The sequence below is a fragment of the Nannospalax galili genome, unplaced genomic scaffold, assembly GCF_000622305.1.
Source record: "Nannospalax galili isolate Female #2095 unplaced genomic scaffold, S.galili_v1.0 scaffold86, whole genome shotgun sequence".
NCBI classification, from domain to species: Eukaryota; Metazoa; Chordata; class Mammalia; order Rodentia; family Spalacidae; genus Nannospalax; species Nannospalax galili.
In genome coordinates this window covers 342,883-363,518 of record NW_008354174.1, presented here as the reverse complement: position 1 = coordinate 363,518, position 20,636 = coordinate 342,883, and the positions used below count along the sequence as shown (strand labels likewise).

At 38.3% G+C, this 20,636-nt stretch overlaps 1 protein-coding gene and 1 pseudogene across 2 annotated transcripts in view; one reads left to right on the top strand and one right to left on the bottom strand.

Annotated features, from left to right (window-relative positions):
• Positions 1-20,636, bottom strand: part of Ric1 (RIC1 homolog, RAB6A GEF complex partner 1) — a 103,130-nt gene that overhangs the window by 49,597 nt on the left and 32,897 nt on the right. Inside the window, exons 4-7 of one of the 2 annotated variants that reach the window (XM_008851190.3) lie at positions 13,204-13,311; positions 5,981-6,123; positions 5,554-5,690; positions 2,646-2,737 (exon numbers count right to left, since the gene is read on the bottom strand). In XM_008851190.3, coding sequence (XP_008849412.1) covers positions 2,646-2,737; positions 5,554-5,690; positions 5,981-6,123; positions 13,204-13,311 — 480 coding nt within the window. The remainder of the gene's footprint in view (positions 1-2,645; positions 2,738-5,553; positions 5,691-5,980; positions 6,124-13,203; positions 13,312-20,636) is intronic. The other variant, XM_017802740.2, reaches the window with a different exon arrangement.
• Positions 9,850-10,485, top strand: LOC103748549 (annotated as a pseudogene).

The following is a 20,636-nucleotide window of genomic DNA, read 5'->3' as shown; positions in this document are numbered from 1 at the left end:
TACCTAATTCAGCCATATTGCTTCTACAATGTAATTAAAATGAAAAAGAGGCCGGGCGTGGTGGCACATGCCTTTAATCCCAGCACTTGGGAGGCAGAGGCAGATGTATCTGCCTGGTCTACATAGTGAGTTCCAGGCGTAACTCCAGCACTCTGGAAACTGAGGCAGGAGGATTGTAAGTTCAAAGCCAGTGTGAGGCTCATAGTAAAATCTTGTCGAGAGAGAGGAGGGGGGAGAGAGAGAGGAAGGGAGGGAGGAAGGGAGAGAGGGGGAGGGAGGGAGAGAGGGGGAGGGAGGGAGGTTGGCTCTTAAAGTACTTTTCAGTACAACATTACTTTTTTGGTCTTTTTGAGACAGGGTCTTCCAGTAGTCCCAGCTGGTCTGGCACTCACTATGTAGACCAGGCTTCAATCTCATAGAGATCCACCTGCCTCTGCCTCCTGAGTGCTGGGACTAAAGGCATGCACCACCACGGCCTACAAGATCACTTTAATCAGGAAGACACTGGTGTAAAGTGCTAGAATGAAGAACCTAAGGGCTTGAAGGTGCCAAAGAAATGCTGAGAAGATGGAAATACTAATTATTCTTATTTGTTCGACATATCATATATATATATATGTTGAAACATACTATGTCTTACGTATAAATTACATGATCAAAAATTTTAAAGATCAACTACTAATCCCAAAGCAAACCACGACAAATACCTCCCTCCCCAAAGCCTCTTGATGTTTGTTTCACACACAAGAAATGACTAGTAGGATCTAATGTCCAGCTTATTCATATTAATTCAGCTATTACAGAATGTGTATGTGCATATACATTTGTTATGTGTAAATGTGGATGGATGCATGCCATAGCACATGTGTGCAGGTCAGAGGGCAACCTCCAGTGTCTGTTCTCACCTTTACCTTGTCAAGGACAGGGTCTCTTTTTGTTTTTCTGCTGTGCACTCTAGGCTACCCTTGGGGGACTTTCCTTTCTCTGTCTCCCATCTCCTAGAAACGCTGGGATTAAAGATTCTCGCATTATGGGTCTGGCTTTTACATGGGTTCTGATGATTCTAGCCCAGGTCTTCACACTTGAACAGCAAGTGCTTTTACCCATTGAGCCACTGCTCCTGCACAGTAGAACTTTTTTATAGCTCATGGTCTACTAGGATCAATCAGATTTGATTATCACTTTATTTACCTTTTACCTGTAACAATTCTGACCGTTTTGTTTTTATGGCATTGACTTTAAGTCCAAGTCAATTCTTGATAAAATGTTTAAATTTACTTCGTCATTTCCTCATGATGGCATTTCACTGATTTCTCTAAGACCTAGAGTGACTAACCTAAAAGCATACTGTTGTTGAGCAAATACAGTTCAGTGACTGAAATACTCAGAAATCGAGTTTGGAATAGCATTTGAAGAATGTTCACAGACATGGGTGCGTTGGCAAGTGTGCCGTTCCCATTTTACTCTGTTCAGAGATAGCACCCAGGAATTTTAAGCAAAGCCAGATGTTTGAATCCAAAAGAGATACTCTAGGCTTGAGCTAAGGGCGTCTAAGTGCAATGATTAGAAAGTGCTATCCTTTCCCTAGGAAACTGAAGGCAGAATCTTAGAGAATCTTTCACTCACTCCAGTTTTCATTGGTTAGGAGACTGTACCAGCACTTCTTGGCAAGGTAATTAATACTGGGTTGAGGTTAAGGGGTTTTTGTTTTGTTTTTGCAGGAGGGGAACTAATTGGTCTCTGTTTGCTTTTGGATAGTTCTGTGTCATACAAACCAGTAGCTCTGGCCTTAATCTGCCAGTATTTGCTGAGACTAACTGCCTTGAATGCTAGGCTATAGCTGATATATTGAGGGTTCTATAAGATGCCAACTTTCTTTTTTAAAAAAATATTTTATTTATTATTTTATTTTATGTGCATGAGTATACTGCCTGCAAGCATGTAAGTGCACACGACATGCAATGCCCATAGAGGTCAGAAGAGGGCATTGAATCCCCTGGAACTGGACTTGCAGGTGGTTGTTAGCCACCATGTTGGTGCTGGGACTTGAACCCGGGTCCCCTGCAAAAGCAGCCGGTGTTCTTAACTGATGAGCCATCTCTCCAGCCCCCATGACACCGAACTTTCTTTTAGAAAGCAAGTTTACAAGGAGTAGGTGCTGAGCAACCTAACTCTTACCTCTGCCTTTGATAATTATGACAAGGATAATCAAATCCATTTAGTATATTTGACTGAATGTTTTTGCATGTTGTTCCTGTGACATCATTTAACAGTAATATCAAATTGTCCCAGTACTGATGACAAGAAGCTGATTTTACGTGTGAGCTTTATATGTACTCACTAATTGAACACACCTTCATGTAAAGGCAACATAAACACTGAAGTCTATAAGAGAATTGACAATAAAGACCCTAAATTTTAATTGACATTCCTTTTTATTTTGTCACTATTTTTCTACAGTTGAAAAAACTCACTTTTCCATATTCAAATGTTCAGCCTCTGAAATCTGTTTATCTTTGTTTCATTCTAGTAAGACACCTTTAGATTTTATATTAAGATGATTGATAATTATGACAAGGATAATCAAATCCTTTTAGTATATTAAGATATCTTTTTTTAATTAAAAAAATCAAGTTATCAATTACCTTGCACAACCAAATGCCATTAGTCGATATTTATTATTTACTGCTACACATGTTCCATCAACAACATCTTGTGGCCAAACTCCATGAAGTTGCTAAAAAAGAAAAAAAAAGTTAAGGCTTAAAACGTCCCCCAAATTGTAGTTTAAATAATTCTCTTTCAATAAACATTCAGTTTAATAAGGTTTAACTTGGAAATATCTCATAAGGACTGTCATATGAATATTTTCCCTTAAAATGTCAAACCTTTCATTAATTAGCCCAAAAACCTCAGTGCAGTGCTAATCTATCATATACTTACAGATGTATATTTCATTATAATGAAAACATTTTGCTTTTCTGTGGTACTAGTTATCAAATCCAATTATGCTATGAATGCTCTCTCTCTCTCACTATACTATACCCAGCTCTAAAATATAATCCTTGGGGCTGGAGAGCTGGCTCAATGGTCAAGAGCACTGACTACTCTTGCAGAGGGTCCTCATGCAATTCCCAGCAAACACATGATGGCTAACAACCGACCGTAACTCTAGTTCCAGGGGATCTGCCACCTTCTTCTGACCTCTGTGGGCAATGCACAACACGGGTGCACTTACCTACATGCATACAATACATCTATACACATATAAAATTTTTTTTAAATATTAAAAAATAAGTAAAACTAAATGCAAACGTTTTAGAAACAGAAACAGTGTCTCATTACTCACTATTAATACACTGATTCCCAGAGCAAAATTCTACTGCTTGGTTAGTACAAAGCAGGGAATTTATTTGGTTTATCATTTAGAAGCAACTTAGTATTTGTGAATTGCTTACTTTTCTCTAATTATGATAATATAGTTGGCAGCACTGTTTCTGGTAGCTGACATAACAGCTCATGTCTACTTTCATTTCCTCAGAAAACTATCTGATATTTCCAAATTTTAGTCTTCTTATCTGCCAATTACTTCTAAGAGTAGCTCAGAGATTAAATGAGAATGTAATATGCCAGTTAGTATACTGCTTAACATTCAACAAGTTAGAGAGTCATTAAATAACATTATTACTCTTTTCATGTACTATTTAACCCCATATATAGATATAGAAGGAATTTTAACTTGGTTGTTGTTACTACTTGTCAAAATATACGTAGCAAAAGCTAAGGGTGTGTGGTGCAGTGGTAAAGTGCTTGCCTAGCATACACTGAGGTCCTGGACTCAATTCTTTTGTAAAAATATTTTATTTAGAGGCTGGAGAGATGGCTCAGCAGTTAAGAACACTGACTATTCTTGCAGAAGACCCGGGCTCGAATCCCAGCACCCACATGGCAGCTAACAACTGTCCATAACTCCAGTTCCAGGGGATCCAACAGCATCTTCTGTCTTCCTTGGGCACTGCACGGCACGGGTGCACTTATCTACATGCAGGCATAACACTCATACACATAAAATAAATAACATATAAAAATATTTTATTTATTTTTATTTTATGTGTGTAAGTATTATGTCTGCATGTGTGTAAGGGCACCGTGTCATGCAGTGTCCACAAAGGACAAAAGAGGGTGTCGGATCCCTTGGAACAGGAGTTATGGATGACTGTTAGCCCCGATGCGGGTACTGGGATTCGAACCCGCGTCTTCTGCTCTTAACCGCTGAGCCATCTTTCCAGTCCCTGGTCTCAATTCTTAAAAATAAAATAAGGCAAAGGTCATGACTGCTAACAATTTAGTAGTAATCACAAAAAGAACACCATAATGCACAAACACACACACACACACACACACACACACACACACGCATGCACACACGCACACACATACGCACACATATCAGAAGCTGGCAACTTTCAATGCCCCTTCTAGACATCTTAGGCTAACCAAAACAAAACCTCACTGTCAGAAAATAATAATTCAACTTTATTTTGGAACTCTGTCACAGCAGCAAAATCAATGTGTTTACCGTCTAAACATCAAAAACAGAGAAGTAAAAAGATTCCTTGGGATGATGAAGACGAGGAGGAGAAGGAGGAAGAAGGAGGGGGAAGACAAACTACAATGTTTGCTAAAAGTATATCGTAGTAAGCAATCAGTCTGGAGACGAAGTCAAATTTGGAATAGTCCAAAACGTTCTAAGAGAAACTTCTTAAAGAAGATAAAATGGAATCCTGATGATTTAAAAGAACAGAGAAGATATTTACATAACTGACTACTTTGGGTTAAGTGGTAAGTACATAAAGAGAAAGCAAATGTCTCATTTGAGCTGACAGTTCATTAATTAAGTGCTGCCAAGAAAGCATGACAACTTGAGTCTGATACCCAACACCCATGTAAAAAGTTGGGTATGGTGGTATGTGTTTGCAAATGCCAGGGCTGGGAGGCGAAGATAGACCTTTGAGACTTGCTGGCCAGCTAGGCTAGTTTACTCTGGCCAGTCAAGACTCTGTCTCAAAAAACAAGTGGACAGTGACTGGTGAATGATAGTCAAGGTTGTCCTCTGACTTCTACACACAGGCACCTGCATATATACAACCTCCTGTATACATATGTGTACCTGTACACACATGAACATGAACATATTCAAACACACACATACTCAGAGTAAGCAAACATAAAGGACAAAACAGTAGTGAAACTCTGCACGAAAGGAAAAAGTAATCATAACATACTACACAGTTCAGTATTAACAATGTTTATATACTAACATATAAACAATGGCTAGTAATCTCATTAAAACAATTAACTTCACTGGGAACACATTATGAGTGCTAGGATCAGGAAGGTTTGAAGTAAATGGTAATTTTCCACAGAATTAAGTCAGTAACAAAATAATTCTCTATATAGCTTGACTAAAATTTTATGAATTAAGAAAACAAAAGATTTAATAACAGAGTAAAATTAATAAATGAAAAATAATTCAATGTGCATAATCCATACCTCTGCAGTAAATCTACTTGATACTGGTGTAATAAATCCAACTTTACCATCATTAAATACAACGGCAAATCCATCAAGTGTGGCACAGTATTCCATATCTTTGATGTGCACATCTGCAAAGCCCAAGAATGAACCTACTGATGAAAAAATAAAGTAGGTTATAATAAGTTATCACCTCATATTTTGGTGTAGTACTACAATGTCAAGTATGCCGGGCGTGGTGGCGCATGCCTTTAATCCCAGCACTTGGGAAGCAGAGGCAGGCAGATCTCTGTGAGTTCAAGGCCAGCCTAGTCTACATAGTGAGTTCCAGTACAGCTGGGGCTATAGGGAGACCCTGCCTCAAAAAGACCAAAAAAAAAAAAAAAAAAGCCAAGCAAACAAATATTTAACAACTTGTTCTACCACACGTAGAAAGTATAATTACCTCTAGATGACTGTAGATCTACTGAAAAAGGTACTGTGGAAAGATTAATGGCTTTCCTTCCATTTGTCATTCCTTCCCAATGAATAAGATGAAGAAGTCCATCAGACGTAGCAACCAGAAGATCTTCCAGCACAGACTGCAAACTGTAGGGCAGTAAGCAATTTAAATCAATCCACTTTTAAGGCAGCACACTAGGAAAGCAGGGGGTATATGAATAGAACTGCTCTAAAAAATGTTTCTACAAGGCCAGTGCGTAAGGCAGGAGGACTTTAAGTTCAAAGCCAGGCTGGTCTACATAGTGAGTTCCAGTCCAGTCAGGATAACAGTGAGACCCCAGTACCCCCAAACAAAGCTAACTAAAACAGAAAGAGATAATAAAAAAGATAAAAGGAAAATGCTTCTACAAAGATCATGGAACCCTTACAGAACATCACCTGTCTACAGTGTAGCTGTCTAGCAACTTTAGGTATAATTTAATCTAGAATCAGAAATTTTGAGAGAAATAAGACTGGACAGCCAGACTCACAGACTAGATAAAGTGGGTTAAAAACTAGAAACGCTAATAAATAAATACTTAAAGGGGCTAGAGAGATGGCTCAGTGGTTAAGAACTATGGCTACTCTTCCAGGACCCAGGTTCAGTTCCCAGCACCCACATGATGGCTAACAACCATCCTTTAACTCCAGTTCCAACACTCTCTTCCGACCTTTGGGAGTATTGCACGCACATGGTGCACTTACATACATGTAGGCAAAACACTCGTACACATTAAAAAAATAAATAATTAAATGTTCACCTGTACAATCTAACAGTAGTCACTGCCTAGAGGTAGTGATCATATACTTAAAAATTACTAGTCTTCATAATCTTTATATTATAATAAACAAAGCTGCAACAACTGACCAGACATATGAACAAGAATATGTGAACCAGAGGAAAAAGAAATATCCATTAAAATAAATAAATAGACAATCCTAATATTAGAATCAACACAAAATGATTTAAAATAACTATGATAAACATGACAAAGAATCTACCTGAGGGCTAGGGAGATGGCACAGTCAGTAAAGCACTTGCCCTGTAAGCCTGAGGACTTGAGTTCAGATCCTCAAAACCCATTTAAAAAGCCAAGTGCAGTGGGACATTGGTAATCCTGGTACTAGGGAGTGGGGAGGGCAGAGATAAGTGGTCCCCAAAGTTCACTGGCCAGTCAGTCTAGCTGTACCACTGAGCTCCAGGTTCAGTGAGAGATCCTGTCTCAAAAAATATGATGGAAGGCTAGGTGTGGTGGCGCACATCTCTAATCCCAGCACTGACAGGCAGAGTCAGGCGGATCTCTTTGAATAAGGTCAGCCTGGTCTCATAGTGAGTTCCAGATCAGCCAGAGGTACATAATGAGGCTCTGTGTGAAAAAAAAGAAAGATGGAAAGAGAAAGACACCAGATATCAATCTCTGGTTTCCACACACCACACACAAAATAATCTACATGAAAAGTTAGACACCGCATTCACTTCATTTCATTAAAAGTAAACAAAGTTGTTAAAACAAAGGCTGATATGGGCATTAAAGTAATAAATATTTCTCCATTAAGGCTGGAAAATGGGTCTTGCCCCAAGTCACCCAATTGCCACTAATGATTAATTAAATTTTTAGTACAAATATCAAAACCAACAACTTAATGTATTTCAAGCTGTACTGGTTCATCCTTGATTTTAAGTACATACAAATACACATAAACATATTCAGGTATGTTCTGAAATAGTCTCTTCCCTCATTGGCTTTATGGGCTATTAAACAGGTATCTTTTTTCTAAGATGCATATATTTATGACTTGGGCTCTAAACTAAGTTCTGAAGGATCTAATATGCTATGAAGAGATACGATGTTTATTATATGCTGCCTTGTATTACTTTGAAGTAGAACAGTGTTTCAGATCAACCAAATATTCTTTTACATATTGTATGAATTATATAATTCATAAACCCACAAAATGTAATTATCAATACATTTAATATTTCACTAAACTACATTGTATAGTACCCCAAATGGAAGAGGCTATGGAACAAATTAAGACATTTTAAATTTAGAAAGAGTATTTTATATTTATAATTAATACTCATTATATTACATATTTTAATCTTTTACACATTATATTCAATTAATAACAAAGGATGGAAGCTTACTACTAGTCTATACTTTTATCAAAAAAGGTAACTATTTTTGCTCCTATAAGCAACATTAGAACCATTATTCCTAACTTTAATTGACTTACATTTCTGGTGATAGTAGAAACATAGCTGGTTATAAAATCAATGTCTTCTCATTGATTTCACAACTACATGAAATTCCAATCATAATTCCATAAGAATAGATTAGGCATGCTAATGGCATTGCTCTGAAATATAACTCTTTCTTTGGAAGTTTGAGAGAAACCCCAGAGATTTCTAACCACCTAATATTTCTAGGACCTATTATTAAGTTAAATTCACACAAGTTGGAAGAAAACTTGCTCCCAACCCCCCGCCCCCTTGGAGGTGCTAGAGACTATACCCTGGGCCCTGAGCACAGCAAACACAGGCTCTAGTGCTGAGCTACACTCCTAGCCCCAGAAATTTTTATTTAAAAGGCTTTAAGTCGCACTCTCCCTCACCCAGCAGCAATCAGTCTCAAATAGTTCTCAATCTAGTGCTGGCCCGCCACATATTTCTCAAGTCCCCTTTGGGCCCTTGTTTTATTGAGCTGACATGGGTCCTGTGCTTGATGCCACCGCTGTTGCAGGCTCACATGAGCAAGCCTAAAGTGGCCTGGAAGCCTCCATCTCCCTATGTTCAAGAACCAGTCCTAGCTCTTACAATCTTTCCACCTCCTATTCTGCAATGGTCCCTGAGCCATGGGTGGGTGACGTTCCATATAGGAGTCCCATCCTACACTCTACATTCTTATTCTCCAAAACATGGCCAGTTGTGGCCCTCTGTGTACATTGCACTCTGCTGTACATGGATGCCTCACTGGTGACAGATGAGGGGTGCATTAGCCCTCTTGCTATCCCTTATTCCACTATGTTCCATGAGCCTTGGTTGTAGAGACTGGACTACAGATGTGTTACCTAGTACTAGGCATCTCCCAGGCATATATTCTCTGTGCCTGACCAGATGTGCAAATCTGCAGTAGCCTCCATCGGTTGCAAAAAGAAGCTTCTTTGATGAAAGCTGTATGGCATGCTTGTCACTCTAAGGGAGGTCTCTTCTATCTGGCACTGTGTTCCCTGCCAAGCAGCTCCCAGGTATACATACGCATTAATGTTCAGACACTCTATATGCATTTCTCATAGGGTTTCTAAGTCACTTTTCCCTCGAGGTTTCCTAGTCCTCTGAGATTCACTCATCTCCACTCTTTTTCTCTCCCATCCAGCTTCCCTCCTCCCTCCCTCCCTAGTCACAGTACCCACTGGATGGGCTGACTAGATTCCAGTGGGCCCATTTACACTGAAGGACATTTGGGTACAAACACTTGAATGAATAGGACTTAGTATGTATGGCACAGTGCATAGGTTTCAATTGGGGGATAAGGGGAGTCATGGATGGGGGAAGGGGGTCTGGATTTGAGTAGGAAATGTATGAAATTTAAAAAGCTCAAAAAAAAAAAAGTTACAGGGCTGCCTTCCACCACGATCAGCTACAGACATACTGATGCCTGCAGGGCAGTCAGCCAGAGAGCCAGAAGCTCACCAGAAGCCTAACAGAGCCCAATGTCAATGTCAGAATCTTACCATGCACACACACTGCCACCACTGCCCAGGGACCCACCTCTGCCTTCCATTAGACCTTCCTCCATTCTCCTAGGTCTTACATACTACACACATGCACACATGCTACCTTTAGTAGTCTTGTCTGGTTATAGACCACAGAGATTAAGAAAATATCATCTAGTGGCCTTGCCATCTGTCTTTCTCTTCTCGTACTGTGGATGCTTCTTTGCACCCATCAGTCTTGGGCCCACGGTCTTGAAACCAAGAAACATAAAGTTACAGAGCTCTGATGAAAACACATTTGAAGCCAATGTAGAAATTGCTAAACAATCTGTGGCCATTAAGACCATGCTGCAAGATTTGGGAATGGATGATGAAGGAGATGATAACCATGTTCTTCTACCAAATGTCAATGAGGCAATGCTTAAAAAGGTCATTCAGTGGTGCACCCAACACAAGGATGACCCTCCTCCTCCCAAGGATATTGAGAATAAAGAAAAGTGGACAGATGATATCCTTGTTTGGGACCAAGAATTTCTGGAAATTGACCAAGGAACACTTTTGAAATTTATTCTGGCTGAAAACTACTTAGATACCAAAGGTTTGCTTAATGTTACATGCAAGCCAATATAAAGTGGAAAGCTTCTGAGCAGATTCACAAAGCCTTCAAATACCAAAATTGAATTTACTGAAGAGGAGAAAGCCCAGGTGCACAAAGAGAGCCAGTGGTGCGAAGCACTGTGCCCGACACCGTAACACTATGAGGACTGCTCCAATGTTAGCTGCACTGCTGTTTATAATTGTTAATGTTAGATGAACAGTAGACAAATGCGGAAGCAATCAGCTGTGTTAGTGTATGTCCTCAGTGCATGTGTAGTTCCAGTATACATCCTATGCTGGAGTCACTTCTATGAGCAGAAGTTTCTTTTTTTTCTTTACTCTGAATAAAACTGAACTATGGTTCTCCAGACAGTGGCTTTTCTTCTTTCTGTAAAGTGATTTCTACCTTTATTGTCCAGTTAACTTCATGAACTTTTCAAAGTTGGCATTGTAAATACAACAACTTTAAAAAAAAAGTATTTTGTAATAGGATTTAAAAAAAAAAAAAGGCTTTCTTTTTCTATCTTATTTCCATGTACTACACAGCTTTACCATGAGATGGGGGCAGAAAGCCAAATTTGCATTATTTCACCTTACAGGTACCAAGGTACTCAAAATTCTTTCTAAATCATATTACATCCTTTTAAAACTTTAACCGTGTGTGTGTGTGTGTGTGTGTGTGTGTGTGTGTGGCATGTGTACACATATAGAGGCCAGAGGAGGAGATAGAGTGCCCTGTTCTATCACTCCACCTTATTCCCTTGAGGGTCTTTTACTGAACTTAGAGCTAGGCTGGAAGTCAGAAATCCCCAACAATCCTCTTCCCTGCAGACCACAGTGCTGAAGTTACAGGACTGGGTGTAGCTATACACAGCTTTGTAAGAGGGTGCTGAGGATTTGAACTCAGCCTCATGCTTGTGCAACAAGTGCCTCCCTGAACTATTTCCTAGCCCTCTCAAATCACTTTCTTAAAAAGCCATACATACTGAAGTGGGCACTAAGGATTCAAACTCAAGTTTGAAGCAAGTGCTTCATGCTTGTGAAGCAAGTGCTTACTCACTGAGCCATCTCAAGTCACATTCTTGGAAAGCCTTTCAAGTCAAAGTAAATAAAAGTTAACCTAAGTATCCTTTGATCCACCTTTTGATCACATTTAAGCAAATAACATTCTTTTCCATTAGAGTATTAAAGAATAAAAAAAAATGGACTAAACAAGGCAACGGCAATAGCCCACCATTTGCATACAAATTTCTGTAGTATATTCCAGTGTCGTTCTATATAGTATTCTAATAAAAGAAGTGGTGCTATAGAAGCTGTTTATTAGAACTATTAATCAGAAGGATTTTTAAAAATAGGAATCACATTTATATAGTTCAATAGATTAAAATTATAGTCATATAGCTCATTATTTTAAATTGTTTTACATTTATTTATTCGTGTATATGTGTACACATGTGCATGGGTGTGCAAAGTTGCATGTGTCAGAGGACAGCCTGTGAGAGTAGATTTTATCAGGTTTGGCAGCAAACACCTTTACCCACTGAGCCATCTTGCTGGTCTACAGCTCAGTATTTTTAAAAGGTACATAGTAAAAATTCTTTTTCCAAAACCTGTCTTCCAGTTTCCTATATATTCTTCTAGAACAACAAACTCCCAATACTATTACTATTCTCCCTTTTAAAAGTCAAACATCATTACATATTATATACTCATTCTTTTACTCAACAAGCTGGAAAGTCTTGTCAGCAAAGAGCATCACTGTTTCACAGCTGCACTTTGTTTAAATAAATCATCTTACATATATGCAATGGAAACAACTACATTAAATAACAAAATGTCAACCATGAAGCAAGTAAGAAAATAAAGTCAAAGGGCTGGGGAGATGACTCAGCAGCTAAGAGCACTGGCTGCTCTTCCAGAGGACCCAGGTTTGGTTCCCAGCACCCACAGGGTAGCTAACAACCATCAGTAACTCCAGTTACAGGTGATTCGACACCCTCTTCTGGCCTCCCTGGGCATTGCATAGACAGGTGCACTTACATACACGCAGGCAAAACACCCATATACATAAAATAAAAATAAAGAAAAGAAAGTCAAATTATAAGGTCACTTTAAAAAAAAGAAATCATTGGTTACAAATAGATTTTTGGTATTTTGGTATTTTTCACTGTCTGTTCATAAAACCTTTATTCACACTTAAATCAGAAAGCCTAATGTTCTTTCAAGTGTACATGTACTTCCAAGAAACTGATGAAGGTTGTGGAACCAGTTCCTCTTTTCTTCAACAGATGATTTTATCAGCATCTTTTTCATTATGCTATATCATTCAAACAATTAATATATAAATTTCAAATTAAAAGCAAAATTTCCTTTTTTAAGTAATTTTTTTGAGAATTGTATCTGAATCATTTCCCCCCTCCAACTCCTCCCATGGCTCCCATTGCCTCTCAATTTCTTGTTCTCTTTTTTGATTATTATTGTTACATATATATACACATATTTATAAATACACACACACACACACACACACACACACACACACACTCTGCACTGAGTTCATTTAGTTATGTACATGTGTTTAGAGCTAATCCCAAGTGGTCAGCCCAGCCAGTCCCCAGAAAAAACTTTCCCTTCCTCAGTACCCACTGGCCTGTAGCTCTTCACCTAGAAGTGGATGCAGTGAAATTTCCCTCATCCACATTAGCATGTCAACTGGCTTTGTCATTATGTGGATCTTGTTAGGCTACCAAACTGTGAAGATTTCATAGATGCAGAAAAGCAATTTTCTTGTCACTCATGTGATTAACAACATGGTCTTTTGTCTACATGGTCTTTTGTTATCACAAAGTACCAAACTTAACCAAAGTACTGTACCTTGTGACAGGTGCTTGCAAATCCAGTATTTTCTTCATCTCTAAATTTAATGCTGGGGCACAATGTTCTTCCTTAAAATGGGGTATCCCCTTCATTTGTGGACTTCCTCTAAAAGAAATAGCATAGGATTAAGACAAAAATATTAAATTTGCCTCACTCTTTAACTACTAGACACCCAATTAAATAAACATAACCAAACTTACAAATAAGGTGTCCATTCTTTAGACTGACAAATGAAAATCAAACTTCAATTCCATTACAGTAGACACATCTGTATAACAAGTGGATACAAGTAAGCTTGACTAATAACTTGTGTTGGGCAAGTAAGAGGGAGGGAGAAAAACACAGGGGGAGAGAAGCGGGGGAGTGAGAACAAGAGAGAGAACACCTAAAATAAAGACCTAAAATAAAGGTGAACCTTCAAAAGAGCCAATAATATATTTTGGGGATTTTTATTAATTTATTTTTATTTTATATGTATGAGTGTTTTGCCTGCATATGTCTAAGTATATCTACACAGATCATAGGAGGTCAGATGAGGGTGTCAGATGCCCTGGAACTGATGTTAACAACTGTTAGCCACCGGTGCTGGGAATAGAACCCAGGTCCTCTGCAAGAGCAGCCAGTGTTTTTTAATCACTGAGTCATCTCTCCAACCCCCAAGAGGCATTTTTTTAAAAAAATGATTGTGAGCTCTTTCCAAGCTGGGAAACAATAGAAGAAATATATCACTCCACAGACAGTGTATGTTAATTCATTTTACTTTATTCCACATCCCATCTTTGATTCCTATCTTTGGCTCTCTATCAGAAGTAATGTCAGATTCATGGATGTAATTAGACATTTCATAAATGACTTGGAATTCTGTAACAAAATGACTTTTTTTTTAATTCCTAGTGATTAATAGCTGCACACCAAGAAACTGAGTTGCTGTGCACACCCCTCAGGACTATAGAACTATCTTGAATTCTTTATCTCCAAGTGGCATAGGTGTATGCTATCATTAAATGACCATTTTTCCTCATTGCCTGCCTTGGGGTCTAATGGCTACGTATCTTTTGCTCACAACTATCAATACTGTCAACAACTGCCCAAAATACCTCTTTTTCCAGTCACCTACAATCCTAGAATTCAGTCTATTAATACCACTGAAGTTATGTTCAAAGTACTGAACAAGTCCAATATAGCTTTTGAGGTTTCTGGGTTTTATGATAATTACTTTGCTGCTCAACAACCTTTGCAGTTTAGTTTTAATAGTGAATTGATTCTTGTGTATAAGCTCGGTGGTGGCTTATTGTCATCTTGTCCTGCTACTGTAATAAGCAGGAATACTTGATCCCTTCTATGTCTGAAGGGCTAAGCTAGCTGATACTTAACGACACAGATTTTTATATATAACTAATATGTTTGGTTAATGCAACAGAATTTTCGATTTTTTTCTAAAAAGAGCGTGAATAATTAATTTACTGGAGAAACACTCAAAGCGATAATCATACTATTTTGTGGTCAATTTCCTGAGACATTTTCCAGTTATAAATAGTTTTAAAGTTAATTTCATTTTCAAAGAATATTAAAATTAAATAGTACTGGAAGACTTATGAAAAAAAAAAGGAGTAGTCGCTGAAGATTTTGCTAAGAACAAGCCACTCCTAAATTAAGTTCTTGTTAAAATGGAGACAACCAAAAGAATGATCAGTATTTGGAATTCACTTATGTGTCTTTAAAACAATGTATCACCCTGAGTATCTTAAAGCTCTCCCCACTCACCTCTTTGAGATAGGCAACAGGTGTCCCTATGTAGCCCAGGTCAGTTTTAAATATGGAATTCTTTTGTCTCTACCTCTCAAGTGTTGTCATTTTCTGAGTGATTTGTGTGTGTCTTTTTTTTTTTTTTTTTTTTTTTCTTTGATAATTTCATGTATTTATATATGTTGCATTCTGGTCATTTTCACATTACCTTCTTTCATTTCCTCTCTCCTACTGAAACCCTTCTTCCCCTCAAGCCCCTTCTTATGTTTTTTTAAAAAATTATTTGGTCTTTTCTTTTTTTTTTTTTTTAGTCTTTTTTGAGAGAGGGTCTCCCAGTAGCCCCAGCTGTCCTGTAACTCGCTATGTAGACTTGGCTGGCCTTGAAATCAGAGAGCTCCGCCTGCCTCTGCCTCCTGAGTGCTGGGATTAAAGGAGTGCGCCACCACACCAGGCTTCTATTTTTTATTTTTAATAGGTTCTAAACTTTCAGAATAATACTCTCCATAAGTATGTGAACCTACATCACTGTTTGCACTGAACACTTGACATTTTCAGTCTAGTGAGGTCTTTAGTGTAGGTCTAGGATATTCACAGTAGGTTTCCTTAATATGTTAATAAGGTTTGTGATTTCTGGTAATCTCTTTCTGGAATTCTTGCCAGGTTAGATACTGAATCTCATATCAACTTCTAATTTTCTGTTTTTCTCTCTTATTTTTGCCTTTTGTCTTTTAACCATGCATAGTTCCTTAAATGTTTCAAAACTCTCATGGAATTTTAGTTTCCCAAACTTTCTCTAACTCACTGCCCCATCTCTCCTTAAGATATCGTGTTCTGTTTCACTAGGCAAATATATCTGTCTGAGGTGGTCAACTGCCATTTCCTTGAAATGCTTCTCTGCATCTCTTTTCCCCTTTAAGTCCCCCCACCTTTTCTATTGTAAGTTTTATTCTGGAAACTTTCCAAGTGACTAATAATCCTCGGGTCTTTATTTTTAAAAAGTTAAAGACTGGTAGGTTGACCAGACACCAAGTGATAGATTCACACCCAAGAGCATTTGGGAAACACAACTGACGACAGGCCCTTTAAAAAAAAAAAGAAAAATAATAATAGAGGACATGAAGCTAGAGGGAGTAGTAAAGGTAGGGTAGGGGTCTGAATATGATCAAAATACACTATGAAATTCTCAAATCGGTCAAAGTATTTTATTTTTTATTTTTATTTTATGTATCAGTGTATTGCCCATATGTATGTAAGTGCACCGATGTCATGCAATGCTCACTAGCGGTCAGAAGAGGGTGTCGGATCCCCTGGAACTGGAGTCACAGATGGTTATTAACCTCCATGTGGGTGCTGAGAGTCAAATCAGCAGCACTGATTTGAGCAGCCAGTGCTCTTAACTGCTGAGCCATCTCTCCAGCCCCAAAGTTGTTGGGTTTTTTTTTTTTTTTTCTAAGTTAGTAAGAATACTCTGGGTCTGCAGGTAAGTTTGCCAACTGTCAGACTTCTGCCTAATGGTTGGCTGCCTTTTTTCCTGAGGTCCTCAGATAATACTAGCTATTAAATAACTTTTTCTAGAGTGGTTCAGTTTCTCCAGGAAGGATCCCTCAATTCTAGCAGAGGGCTTACACTTTAAGGAGTGGGGTGAGGCTTGTGGAACTACTGTTTAGAATGACAAGTCTCACTATCACCATCTCTGCTTGACCATGTCACTTCTGGACTACTTACTGGTTGTCAACACTTCCTTGAGCTCAACCAGACCCTGTATTTCCTGTATCCTGTGAAGTGCAAAGGGATCCTGATTCTGTATTTATATTTTTTCAAGGAATCTATGGCTCTTACTTCACTTTGGGTGTAGCTACTACTCTGTGGTACTAGTCTAATTTCTGAGTCTTCTGGGGTTGCAGGTAAAATGAGGTGATTTCTGCCAATATTTTCAGGCAATCAGTTTTATCTTCCAGTAACTTACTCTCTTTCTTCCAATTTTTAGCTCAAAGGTTAGTTAGAAACATTTTCTAGCTTTCATTAAAGACAGAAATATTATTTCAAATTGTTGTCTGGTTGATTTAAGAGCCTTTCAAGATCACCTACCTTAAAATGAAAACCCCAAGTTTAAATTCTTTTATTTATTAGAGCTGACATAACAAATTTAAGACAAATTTAAGTAAATCTTTATTTCTCAATGACGTCTATTATAAAACTACAGATAAAGTAATAAGTGAGAGAGCTGACATTTGAACTTGTGGCTTTGATCATAGGCTCTAAGCAACTAAACAAAGATTAAGATGAATACTGAAGAATGGACAGGGGTAACAGAGGGGAGCAGAGTATAGGTTAATTGGGACACAGTATCCTTGTCACATCTAAGCACACTGAAAAACTGGTTTCTTGCTTACTTAACGTTATGAATAGCTAGTATGACTTACTTTAGTACCAAATACAATAATAAAGGATTTGTGCTACATTGAGGAAGAATTTAAAAGCCAGCATTCAATATACCATACTGTTTTCAAGCTATACCATAGAGATTTAGCTTAACCTAATTGATACTGCATACTAAATCAGTTAACTGACAGTTGTTGAATTTTTCTACAATGAAAACCAATACATAAACTACTGTCTAGCTTTTAGAGTGCCAGAAGGTGCTACGCTGGTGGGGGAGAAAAGGCATCAGTAGTCCTACCCAGCTGTGAACAGACCCTGTATGCTACACAACTGAACTGCCAGGCACAGTGTGCCTCCACTGGTGCAACAGTGGCATGCCTTTTCTGGGGGTAACCAACTATGTTCTGGCTGGATCTGAGGCCCACTCTGAAGCTACTGCTGCTACTTTCTAAATATTTGTTTATACCCATAAAATAGCTCTCAACTTTGGTCAGAAAAGCCTTGTTTTGCAGTGGATGGCTGTTACAGCAGACCCATAACTGGTCAAAGTGCTGAGCCCTAAACAAGACATCTCTATCTCCCTCTCCAAATCTTGGGAGATACTAAAGAAGAGTGGGTAGAAAAATTGTAGGAGTTGGAGGATGGAGAAGAGCTTCATGCAAAGCTGTCCAGATATGACATAAGTTATTGCACTCATTAACTCAGCTGTGGTGGTTACCCACATGAAATTGGGCCTATCAACATTCTGTCATGGATGGGGAAGGGCTATGATAACCCCACCTGTAGCTAAGATGTTGGCAGTTCATGGCTGCTGGGGCAGTAAGAGATTTTCTTCAGCATTGCAGCCACTGGTAAGTTGTCTATGCTCTTATAAATCACCACACATTCATGCTCATGCAAGCAACTCTAAGTAAACTCAGGGAGTCATAAAAAAAATAAATAAATAAAAGAAGGGAGAGAGGGAAGGAGGGAAAAGCATAACAGAAGGAGTTCTAATTGGGAAGAAAGGGTTGAGCCAGAGGGGGACAGAATAAGAGACTGAAAAGGTTTGTGAAGATGATCAAAATATATTACATACATGTGTAAAGTTGTCAAAAGTTAAGTTAATTTTAAAAAGACTTGTTGCAGCCAGGCGTGGTGGCGCACGTCTTTAATCCCAGCACTTGGGAGTCAGAGGCAGGCGGATCTCTGTGAGTTCAAGGCCAGCCTGTGAGTTCCAGGACAGCTGGGGCTACAGAGAGACCCTGTCTCAAAAAGACCAAAAAACAAACAAACAAACAAAAAAACACCAAAAAACAAAACAAAAAAAACCTTGTAGGAACAACATTGTGCAAACCAACATACTATATTACTATATAGTATAATGGGAGTCCCAAAGGCATGGAAAGAGGTAAATAAGAGCAGGAAGAATATTCAAGAAAATGATTGAAAAATGTCTAAATTTAATTAAGATAGAAATCTAAACATCCAAGAAACTCAAGAAACTCTAAGTAGGATAAATTTGAAAAGACAGAAACTGAGGTATATAACTATTATAGAGAATTCTAGAAGCACCAAGACCAAGATAAGGGAGGTAGGGAGAGAAGACACAGACACAGGCAGATCCTTGAGGCTCATTGGCCAGCCAGCCCAGCACATCCCAGCCCAATCAAAAGAGCTTCAGGTTCAGTCAGACACCACCTCAATAAAGGTGGAGAGTGATCAGGGAAATATGTCAACACATACAGCCACTCTACCAAGTGCATACAATACTATACACACATAACACATCACATACACAAAATGTTTTAAAAAACAAATTTGAATAGATATATATAAAACAATGCACTAAAACAACAGAGGATAACCAACTAAAGTCAAGAGTTGGCTTTTCTGGAAACATTACTGTTCTGGTTAGTTTTGGTTACCTTGATACAAATTAGAGACACTTGGGAAGAGGGACCCTCAGTTGAGGAAATGCCTCCAGTGGATTTGTCTGTGGCTGTCTGTGAGGCATTTTCTTAACTGATAATTAATAAGGAGGGCACAGTCCATGTGTACAGTGCTATCCCTGGGCAGGTGAGTCTGGAGGCCGAGGCAAACAGATCTCTGTGAGATGAAGGCCAGCTTAGCATACATGGAGTTCCAGGTCAGCTTGGTTTACATAGAGTTCCAGGCCAGTTGGCCATGGGGAGACCCTGTCTCGAAAAACAAACAAGCAAACATCTAGTAGAGGCAGGTTAAAAGGCAACATAGACAACAATGGCAAGTGCAATTTATTAAGAACTTTTCATTTGTTTTTCTCATTTTATAGATATACATAAAAATTACTGAAAAAGGACAGGAAGTAACTCAAAAAGTTGCTTTTCCAACTGACAGGAGAACTTATGAAAACCCAGTTGATTTGAAATGCCACAGTCCCCTTTTCCATGTTTAGTTATTTATTTTTTATTTGAAGTAGCAGAATTAAGCCCAAGAAACATGCAAGATGGCAAAAATGAAAGTAACCAGTTTGAAGATTTTGTTTTACACATGTATTCTGTATAAATGAAAATTTCCCAGTTTTCTATTCTAATGAGTGGATTGGGTATTTGTGTCAAAAAAGGTTAGTGAGAAATGAAATGCTTCTGTGGGGTAGATCAATTACTGCTCAAATTTGCAGTAGCCTTCAGGAGGGAGTAATTTCCCACGACTTTATTGAAGTCTAAACTCAAATTGCGGCATTGTAAAAATGTATCATAGAAAATGCAGAAACCCTGAAACCAAAAAATTAGGAAGACTGCCTTTAATGTATGTCAATCAAATATACTCTGAAGGATCACACCAGTGGTATGGTAAACTGCTACTACACAAACTACAGGCATTTGTTTGAACAAATCCTTTTATATAGGAACAAATCCTTTTATACAGAGATCTCAAATACTGCTAAGTGCCAACTAAACAAAACAAAAACAAAGCAGATAGCCTAATAGATTCGAGGCAGAGACAGAAACTCCAGGAGAGCAGTTAATTACAACCCAGTGTGGTGGTCACATGGTCATTATAGCACTTAGGTGAATGAGGCAGGGGAACTATGGGTGGGATGAGAGGGTAACCTGGGCTACATAGCAAGATCCTGTCACAAAATAAATAGTGTTGTTAATTATACAGTTTTCCTTCAAATCATAACTTACTTCAGGCCTATCTTTTCTTCCAAGCACATAACTCAAATGAAAACAAGTATTTTCCCCTGAAATACTATTTTGATTTGTATTTTCAAGACATTAATTCACTTGGCATTTGTCACTTTTCACTGCCACAAACTTTGCTATATATTTATTTTT